Here is a 10,658-nt window from a genome sequence, read left to right as displayed (position 1 = left end):
AAAAAAAAAAAAAAAAAAAAAGCTGTTTTGTTTTGTAGAAATAGCATTCTATAGGAAGAAGTTATTATAAAATGTAATAGTTTGCCAACATAAATATGTTAGAAAGCAAAATTATATTAATAGGCTTTGAACGAAAAATATCTTTGTGGGCATTTAAAACACCAAGGAATTACTAAATTGGAAAAGTCAAAGCAAGATGTCTTTCTTTACTGACGTGCCATCTGCTGAAAACTCGTAGAAGTTGGTCCTAGGTAGCTAACAGTGAACCCCGGGTACTAACTTCCCTGAAGCACTGAAACAGGAAGTGGTGGAAGAAACTTGTAAAAGAAACCCTCAGGGATTCCCCTGTGATCCCTTTAATCCTCGAACTGTCAAAGCACATGGAAAATAATAGAGCTGCGTAGTTCTAAGACTTAAATGGTATTATCTTTTTAAAGGAAAATATTAGGTCTTTTCACATCTCTGGACAAGAATAGGGTATGTGTTCAATACAAAAAAGAGTAACTTTGAACCAGAGATACATATTGCTTTTTCATTTTTAATATAATATTGTTGTTATCTCTGACTAAGCATGCTGCACCCAGTAGGAAAAACAATTATAGCCAATATTTTATTTTCCTTTTTTAAAATAGATGATTCAACGAGAAGCAGATGTAAAAAATAAGGTAACTGCTGTGGCATTGACAGACTCTGTTCACAATGTGTGGCATCAAGAAGCTGGCAAAACGATTCGAGAATGGATGAGAGAGGTGAGACTTGTTTTTTTTTTTTAGTGCTGAAATGAATGGGCGTGAGCCTTTATGTCTTGAGCCCCCACCAACCTGTAACACCTCCCATCCTCAGACTCCCTTTCTAGAGGCAGAACATTGTGAGGAAATAGAAAATGTTAGACATGCTTAAAATAATAATAGAAAACTCGTGTGAAGAACTAATATTTTTGAAACCCCCCTCCCTTCTTTTTGGTTTTCTGTAGAACACTGTGTGTATAGTGTTCACTCTAAGGTGGGAACTTGTGCTGAAAAAGGTCATGGAATTAAGAGATTCTTATTCCCTGATGCTTAATTTTTCCACCAGCTATTTAGCATTGGTGCCGCTTAGTTACAAGAACGACGCATAAGGTACACTTGGTCTCCTTTTCTTCTTGAAAGGCAGTCAGTGTGTGCCACTCTTAAATGGATTGGCTGACTACATCCAGTAGAGGGAAGAGAAGAAAAAAGCTGAAATGCTGTTATGCCAGACCCTTGAGCTAAGAGAAACCCAGGGGCTAGCCATGGTTCAGCCTCAGGCTAAGAAAGCTTCTTTTCACACTTCCTAAGGGCCGGTGAACCTGAAAACTAACAAGGATTCATTGAATATGCTCCCATTATTATTATTTTTTAACTTTCAGCCTGTTATATTTTTTATTCCTATGACAAATATCCAGCTGAAATTTTCTTTTATTTTTATTTATCTTTCTGATATTATAAGCAGTTGGCATCAGCCACCCATGCCGTAGTAATTGTTTAATCAAATCATTTACTTATATAGTATGAATGAGTTGATTGACCTTCCTGGTTTTCTTCCAGTTTTTCTTGATAGAATACCTGGTGGTCCTTCAGCTGATACCATAGGACTGTGTGGTGGGTAAATTCTACCAGCCTTCATGGTGCACTGTAAGGACCACAGAGTTAATGTTTGAAGAGATAGAAAAATTAGGCTATATAATTTCATAGTAGCGTTAAATTATCACCAGTCTGTTATCACTTGTTTTTTTGCATTAGAAAAAGTACTTTCATCGTGCAAAAGTCTAAAATATTTTTATTCCAGTCCTCTTAATACTATAAACATATAAAGATTGGTTTTTAAAATCTTTTCTAACATGTAGGTGCTTGATGATGACATAGAAAGCTCCCAGCATTATATAAATAGTAAGGTTAGTAAATGAGCTGTTAGTAACTTTTCCCCACACACAGAACTAGTATGGCATTTGATACTTGGCTCAAACTAAAAACATCCTTGCTCATGAGTTTTTCATTCCAGATGACAAAATAACAAAATTTATTTAGGTTTACTTTTTAAGTATTTCTAACTAAGGCTGGATTAGGTATTCCTTTCAAAAGTCAGAATATATTAATCTGTGTAGCTTCCATCTAACTGACTAGACAGTAGTTGAATTCATCATAATTTAATCAAGGCTGCCATTAATTTCTTTGCAAGCATAGCTTTTGTAAAATTTATAAAATTTTATAAATGCCCTAGTTCTTGGATAGTTCTTTCAGTTCCCTCAATTAAGCCTTAGGGAAGCAATTTGAAGAGTTTTGTATTTTGACCTATCAGAATTGATAGCCCAGCTCAATCACTTACATAACTTCGTAGTTTGAAGCAAGTTATTTTATCTCTTTGAGATTCGATTTTCTCATCTGTAAACTATAATACCTACCTTGCAAACATGATGGAAAATACATATGTAAAGAAATAGCACAGTTCTTGGCACTTTAAAAAAGTTCGGTAAGTTAGAGCTGTCACTGTTGTTACAGTCTCACTCCCAAATAATATAAAACACATAAACTGTATTCATCTTTTGTTTTATGAATGGTTTGCCTGTTCAAAATATCTTACAAAAAGGAAACAGGGTGACATACTGGAAGTAATTCAGAACAAGCATATGGGAGAACTAAATTTTGATAATGACTCTGGCTAGGTAAATCAATAATTAAGAATCTAGCATGTACCAGCTAGTTTGCTAAGATTTATAATCTTGGAAAAGCCACTCCATCTTTTTGGGTCTGTTTCATAATTGAATTGGAGACAGTAATTCCTATTCCATCTACTTCATGAAATATTGTGAGAACCAAAGGTGATAATCAAGGATGAAAGCTCTTTGAAAAGCAAATGGTACTATATAAAGAAATGAGATGTGTTATTATTGAAAACACTGTAATATCTCAGAGATTTAAATTATTAGATCATTCCTGATGGGGCTTTGAAATTACCCCTGTTCAGTGATCTTCTCCAAAACGAGAACAAAAAGACTGTAAAAGTGTATGACAGGTATCCTTGTAGGAACACACCTAAATGTGTGGCCTCTTGTAGAGAAGATTACAGTGTGGTTTGGCAAGATAAGAGTCCAGTGTTTCCAAACTCTCAGGATGAAACTTCCTCCCCTTTTCTTTCTCCTTTCTTATTTCCTATCCCCTCTGCAAGACTCCTTGAAATAATGAAGAGAAACAAACCTGGATTACAGGAAAGGGCGGTTGTCTTAAGCATGGGTGTTGGAAAGTTTTTTGTTTTGTATGTTTAAATTAATGTGATACATATAAGTGGCCAACAAACATATGAAAAAATGCTCGACATCACCAGTCATCAGAGAAATACAAATTAGAACCAAAATGAGATACCATCTCACACCAATCAGAATGGGGATTCATATACACTGTTGGTGAGAATGTAAATTAGTACAGCCTCTGTGGAAAACAGTATGGCGATTTCTCAAAGAGCTAAAGATAGAAGTACTATTTGATCTAGCCATGTCACTACTGGATATCTACCCAAAGCAAAAGAAGTCATTTTACCAAAAAGACATCTACACTGGTATGTTTATCACAGCACTATTCATGATGGCAAAGTCTTGGAATCAACCTAAGCATCCATCAAAGGATGACTGGATAGAGAAAATGTGGTACATATCTGAATATATGTATATAGATATATAGAGATATATACTTTGGAATACTACTCAGCCATAAAAATGAATGAAATTATATCTTGCAGCAACATGGATGGAACTGGAGGCCATTATCTTAACTGAAATCACTCAGAAACAGAAAGTTAAATACCACATGTTCTCACTTCTCAGTGGGAGCTAAACAATGGGTACATACGGACATACAAAGTAGAATAATAGACATCGGAGACTTCAAAAGATGGAAGGTGGGAGATGAAGGATGAGAACTTATCTATTGGGTATGATGTACACTATTTGGGTGACAGTTACACTAAAAGCCCAGACTTTACCACTATGCTGTAGTATATCCATGTAACAAAAATGCACTTGAAAGTCCTAAATCTGTAACGATAAGAAGGGATGTGATAAAGTTATTGATGTTATGCATTTATTTTTTAAAAGACTAATTTTTAAACCTACCAATTTAGCATACAGAACAAAGGTTAAGAAATATATTATTGTATTACTTGTGTAATTTATAAATATTAGTAACAGTTTCCTTTAAAGAAGGAAGGTCAGGCTGGGCGCAGTGGCTCACACCTGTAATCCCAACACTGGGAGGCCGAGACAGGTAGATCACCTAAGGTCAAGAGTTCGAGATCAGCCTGGCCAACATGACGAAACTTTGTTTCTACTAAAAATATAAAAATTAGCCAGGCATAGTGTCAGGCACCCATAATCCCAGCTACTCAGGAGGCTGAGGCAGGAGAATCACTTGAACCCAGGAGGTGGAGGTTGCAGTGGGCTGAGATCACGCCATTGCACTCCAGCCTGGCCAACAGAGCAAAAGCTCCATCTCAAAAAAAAAAAGAAAGAAAGAAAGTCAAAGAGTAGTACTATTTTGAGCAATTACTCCAAGTGAAACCTATTCTGAACTAAAAGACCATGCATAGATGCTAAGCCAGCCTCTTGGGGAGAGGTAAAAGGTAAATGAAGGCAGCTCCTGAAGAACTTCTTACTTCAAGCCCCAGGACTGTCTAGGCGGAGTGGGCAAATGTTTCCTAACATACCCCTGACCTCTGAAATTCTCCAGCTACACCAGATGTACGATTTAATGTAATAGTTGTGAACCCTTCCCATCACCATTCAACTCTGAGTGTAGTGCCTTAGAAACTTGACCTAGTGAAACATAGCTGTATTTGTCTGAGGACACAAAACGTTTCACATTAAAAAGTCAGCCTTTAAAGCAATGGTGATTTACAATTCAGACAAATGCAATAAAAATGAATAAAAATCTGGCCTCAACCAAGACAGTAAGCATCTCCAAATACCTCCAAACACCTTGCACAGGAATAGCTACTACCTACTTTTCTCTTTAAATATAATATACTAAATTGTAATCTTTTTATTTAAAAAAATTATTTCAAACCTACTCTGAAATATTGTTGACCTTGGTTCAAATGTCAAAGGGAATCACTCAGCACTGTGGCCTGTAGGCATTTCTAATCCATATCAATAGCTCCCCAAATTTTGGATATTACAAAAAGGAAAATTTACAACCACAAAAATCTATAGGATCATCATTTTAGGGTAAAAAAAAAATGTTTAAACTGAAAACACTTAGCTTAAAGAAATACTTTCTACATTACCTATTTTTCTCTTTTTCCTTCAGATCCAGAGAAACATTAGTCATGTAGTCTGTCCCTATCTGCCTGCCCTGGCCAAGGACTTCTTTCTCTATGCTTGTTTGTTGGAACTAGGGGAGGCTGCGTCTGAGACTCAAGTATGGCACTATTGGTACCTTGAGTTCAACATACCTTGTTGCCTATTCAGGGGACCTGAGAATAAGTCTCAGGGGCTGCTAACCCTCTCCAGCATGTTTTGAATTTAGGTAGGACTTTCCTAGTGGGCTGCCTGCATCACTACCCATAACACTTTGGTAGTGTTCATCTCAACTAAAATTTGGAATGGGGACAAAGTGAGGCATTGAAAAAAGGGATACGTAAGTATTAGAAAAGCATCGAAAGAGACTTGACTTCTAAACTATAGTAACACATTTCAGAATAGGGAGTTAGATTTGATAAAATAAAATTTCAGACAAATTGAATTTAGATATAACTGCATGTCTTTCTTTGCATATGTTTATGTTATTTTATTTCATTATACTCTATCATATAGCAAACATTTAACTTGTTTTGCCCTTTTTTCTATATAATTTTCCCAATGGGGTAAAAATGCCACATGCCCCTGCACACACACACACACACACACAAACACACACACATACACACTCTGAAATGGCCAAATCAAATCTGTGTAGTTGTACACAGGTACTTTGTCATTGCAGAGAACTTTTGAACATACTCACTTTAACTATAGGGTGTTCAACTTCTGTCCAGTTTTTATGAGAGATCAAAGCCTTAAACACATGGCCACATAAAAACTGAAATTTCACAAACATAAAATGTTAACCTATATTTTGCTTTAAGTGTTTGAATTAAAGGTGATCTGAGCAAACTGGACAAAAGTTCATTTTGTTCAGCTTTTTAAGGTAACAATTTAGAAAATGATTAATCGTCTGCATATTGTAATGTGCCATCACTTGTATTAATACTAGAAAATCCTCTAAGACATAGCTTTACATATGTGATGTGTAGGTGAACAGTAGGAAGACCGACATATCACCTGGTTAATAGCTGACTTTCATCAGATTTGGAGGTACTAGTTGGATGAATAATAATTAAAATACATACAGTACCTAATCGCTGCCTGTCTGTCGGTAGTGATAATTGCTGTCATTGAAAAGACGGAATTGTTTAAAAAAAAAGAGAGAGAGAAAGAGGAAGTCATTCTTCATTGAAGCTATCTCCCTGTATCATTGGGAGCCTATTTTTAGTACCTACAGAAGTCATGATTTTTGAATTTATTAGGGGCTGTGATGAATGATAAAACAAATCATCCATTTACATATCTTGACACTGCTTTGGAGAATACTTATTTCTTACAAGCAAGTGTCACATTGTATATAAAAGCTGGCTAATTGTGTGCTAATCTTCTGCATTATCTAGAACTCTCTGATGTGGTGTTCTATCAATGGTAATATTAATTTTACTTATTTCAAATGTATGAAATATCTTCTAAAACCCTATTTCTTTTATAATTTCTACCCTTACATTGTGTAGTTTTGCATTCAACTGCTAATTAAGATTAGGCGAGCACATTGTAGAATATGTATCCATCTTAAACCACCAAGCTTTTGTAATGCATGAAAAATACTAATATTTTACCTATTTTAAATGTAAAAAGAGAGAAAGCATTTAAGAACATTACTACATGTTATGTTTGTTTTCATGTTTTTTTCCTACACAGTTCAATAGTTTCATTGATCTACTGTTTCTTACAAAAATCTGCCATGCTTTGTGAACTTCACTTTCTAATCTCATATAGCAACCCTTCCTTTATGTTATTCCTGCTCTCCCTGGTCCCAGAACAGTAGGGTTGCCTTGACAAATCTATTCAAAAGCCATTCCTCGGCCTTTATTGGTGGGGACTGGGGCCTTTGAAATTCTCTCCTCACTGCAACACAGCTGACATCTTCTTCCAGACAGAATGAATTAAGGAAATACAATAAGACACTTGATCTACCAGTCAAGGATCTTTCCACAGTGAGGACGGATTCCATGGTGCACAACCAGGCCAGCAAGCATCTAAAAATACACAATACATGCTTGTTTACCAGAATAGCAATCACCGATTTTCCCAAAATGATTGATGGGATGATTTCTTTAAAAAAAAAATCTGTCTGGAAATTCATTGTGTATGTGTGTGTGCGTGTGTATGTGTCTGTGTGTTGAGAAATGTTTTAAAAACCGTATGATGATAATTACATATTTTTAGCCAGACTTCAAATACAGACTTAAAATGTATAGAAGGAGTATAGATTATTTTATTTCTCTGAATTGTAAATCATTACATCGTTACTATTAAAAATTACCGAATTTTTAATATTGGAGGCTTTGTGTCCATAGACACACAGCTACAACTCACCACATGGTGATTCCTTATAACTGTTTTGATAACAGCCTTCATTAAAGCAGGTAAAAGTAAAAATCAAAAAATAGTCTTTTTATATGGGTCAGATTTTGAGGAGTAAATACAAAATTCATTTATTCTGGTATTACACAAAGAATATAGTTTAAAAATTGGCTATTCTCTCTTATGTTCATATTAATATTTATTTTAATCTAAAAGTTAAAAATGGATACTTCTTTTATTTTCCCTTAATTATAATACCTTTATTTGTTTACTGCTTGGCCATCTAAACTTCACTTGGAAATATATTGCATCATGGTTCATGGAAGGTTACATGTCATCTTATTTTATTTATTTATTTTTTGAGACAGGGTCTCCCTCTGGCACCCAGGCTGGAGTGCAATGGAGTGATTTCAGCTCACTGCAACCTCTGCCTCCTGGGTTCAAGCCATTCTCCTGCCTCAGCCTCCCAAGTAGCTGGGACTACAGGCGTGCGCCACCACGCCCAGCTAATTTTTGTATTTTTAGTACAGAAGGGGTTTCACCATGTTGGCCAGGCTGGTCTCGAACTCCTGACCCCAAGTGATCTACCTGCCTCGACCTCCTCCCAAAGTGCTGGGATTATAGGCACGAGCCACCATGCCCTGCCTTTACATGTCATCTTAATATCAGCGCAGATGATTTGCTAAATTGTAAAACAAACAAAAAAACCTTTTTCACAGTCATGTTAATTATGAATAATTACTGACTGTTTACATAAGAAAAAAATGTTACGTGTATTGAAAAATAAATTGAATACAGTCTAGTGGTTGATTTCATAGGATAAATTAATCTCTTCCTCAACATTTGGTCTTGGCTTAAATTGTATTTCAACAATATTGTCTCTATTACATTGCAGAACTGTTGTAATTGGGTCTCTAGCTCAGAACCATTAGACACATCAGTGGAGTCCATGCTACCTGATTGCCCCCGAGTCTCAGCAGGTATGTGTTTGATAAGAGATATATGATTGCTGTTGTTTTTCAAGGTGAAAAATATGCTAATGAAATGTAGAATTCTATTTTGTGAATTAGTTTGTTTTTGTCTTTGAGTTGTTGGATGAATTATTGGTAATATTATGCATGGGTAGAATCCTCTATCACATATTTGTTAAGTAACTTAAAATGCTTACCAACAAACTCGGTAAGATGATTAGGTGAAACAATTCAAGAGTAGTATAGACAACTGCTGTTGAAGCTTGAGAGATAAGACATACATATATGGATACCTAAACAACAAGGACTGGGCAGACATACAGGATCTTTCATAGGATATGTGTCTCTGAGTTCCAACTCAATGATATGACAGGCAGGCAATGATGTTGTGTGTCCTAGAGACTTTAGAAAAAAATATTTCATGTAAAGATTTTAGTTGCTTCTTGGGTTAGATAGACAGACTCTGGACTGTGGGAAAACATGCAAGATAGCATCCTATGCAAAGGAGACAGAGCAATTTAAGGAGCAACAGCCGGAATGGATCTGAAGGTGTTCACAGGGAACAAAGGCAAGACTGGACTGCCTATTGAAAGGGAAGAGGTGAAGAGGTGAGCACGTCAGGAGCAGTTGGACTCTAGGAAGTTTAAGGATAGCACTGATTTCCAGCCTAAAGGTTGTATTTGAGTCACTAGATAAGAAGAGAGAGTGACATTTGTAAGCTTTCTGGTTTTGACTTTCACAGTTCTCAACCAAGTGAGCAGTGGCATCTTGTTATAACTGATAGCAGAAATGGGTTTGCTCTGGCCATGGGTGCTGGAGAACGGGTAAAAGTTTGGAACACAAACTACTTTATGTTAACAATCGTGATAGCTAATCACTGAGGACTTAAAGTTGAAAATATGTGTACATATTTGAAGAAAATAATTTGGAGAATAGTTCAGATTCTAGGTATAGAACTACTGTTATAATTAAACATCACTATCGTTAATACCTAAACTTCAACTGAGTTTCACTATCATTATAGCTGAATTTTATAAGTCTGTAAGCCAGGGTTCAAACACAGAGACAGAACCACTGGAAGATGTATATGCTACTATACATACACATAGAGATAGACATATACACACACATACTTAGGCACATATGTATATATGTGTGTGTTCTTAAATATTATACAATCGATTTTCATTATTTATGCTAGTTATATAATGTGAAGTCACTAAAAACACTGAATTAGCAAATAATCATAGCTCCTAGATGAAATACAAGAGCAGGTTCCTGTGAGCTTCTGGTGACATTTTTGTCAACCAATCAATATGTAAACTTGTTTATGTGTGTTTTTGTTTAATGACACCTTATTTAATATATACTGTTGATTCGTTAACATTGAGCTCATGGCCAGCAGCACTGTAACTCAGGCCTCAATGAAGCTTATCTAACACATATTTTCTCCATAAGGCATAACACAGCCTTCTTGTGCTTAGCAACACTACACAGCACTTCAGCACTACATTTGGGGGCTATTGTAAACAGTGAAACCAAAAAAAGGCACAAAAATAGAAAACTGTGGCACTAAATAGTCTATAAAAAGGATACTTGTTCACAATGTAAGAACTGAAACAAGAAGGCAGAGCATGACCTTGTTCAGCCTTAATTAAGAATGAATGACTCAAATTTTTCACCATTCTGTACATGTGCATTTTGCAAATAACTGCAAAAATGCCATGAGTATGGATTTTGGGGTTACAAATAAATTTTAGTGAGTAGGTGAATTTGTAAGTTTAGAATCCACAAATAATGAAGACAAACTGCATATAGGAACGGATTTGTCCCTGGGACTTTACCTGAGGCTGGTTGAGCAATCTCTGTAAGGATGTTGACCTTATATCTGATGGAGGAGCTTGAGTTCACAGAGCAGGCAGTTGGTAAGGGAAGATGAATGTGAAGTGGCAGAGACAACAATGAGCTAGAACCCATAAGCGAGAGCTGGAGTTCAGGAAGGTAAGCTT

At 35.9% G+C, this 10,658-nt stretch overlaps 1 protein-coding gene across 3 annotated transcripts in view; it reads left to right on the top strand.

Moving 5' to 3' along the window:
• Positions 1-10,658, top strand: part of FAM172A (family with sequence similarity 172, member A) — a 499,710-nt gene that overhangs the window by 333,864 nt on the left and 155,188 nt on the right. For all 3 annotated transcript variants that reach the window (XM_011944264.1, XM_011944266.1, XM_011944267.1), the window contains 2 exons: positions 633-749; positions 8,574-8,658. In XM_011944264.1, the coding sequence (XP_011799654.1) occupies positions 633-749; positions 8,574-8,658 (202 nt within the window). The remainder of the gene's footprint in view (positions 1-632; positions 750-8,573; positions 8,659-10,658) is intronic.

This window comes from Colobus angolensis, unplaced genomic scaffold, assembly GCF_000951035.1.
Source record: "Colobus angolensis palliatus isolate OR3802 unplaced genomic scaffold, Cang.pa_1.0 Scaffold23, whole genome shotgun sequence".
In the NCBI taxonomy this organism is placed as follows: domain Eukaryota; kingdom Metazoa; phylum Chordata; class Mammalia; order Primates; family Cercopithecidae; genus Colobus; species Colobus angolensis.
The sequence above is the reverse complement of the archived record's forward strand: the minus strand, read 5'-3'. Positions and strand labels throughout refer to the sequence as shown.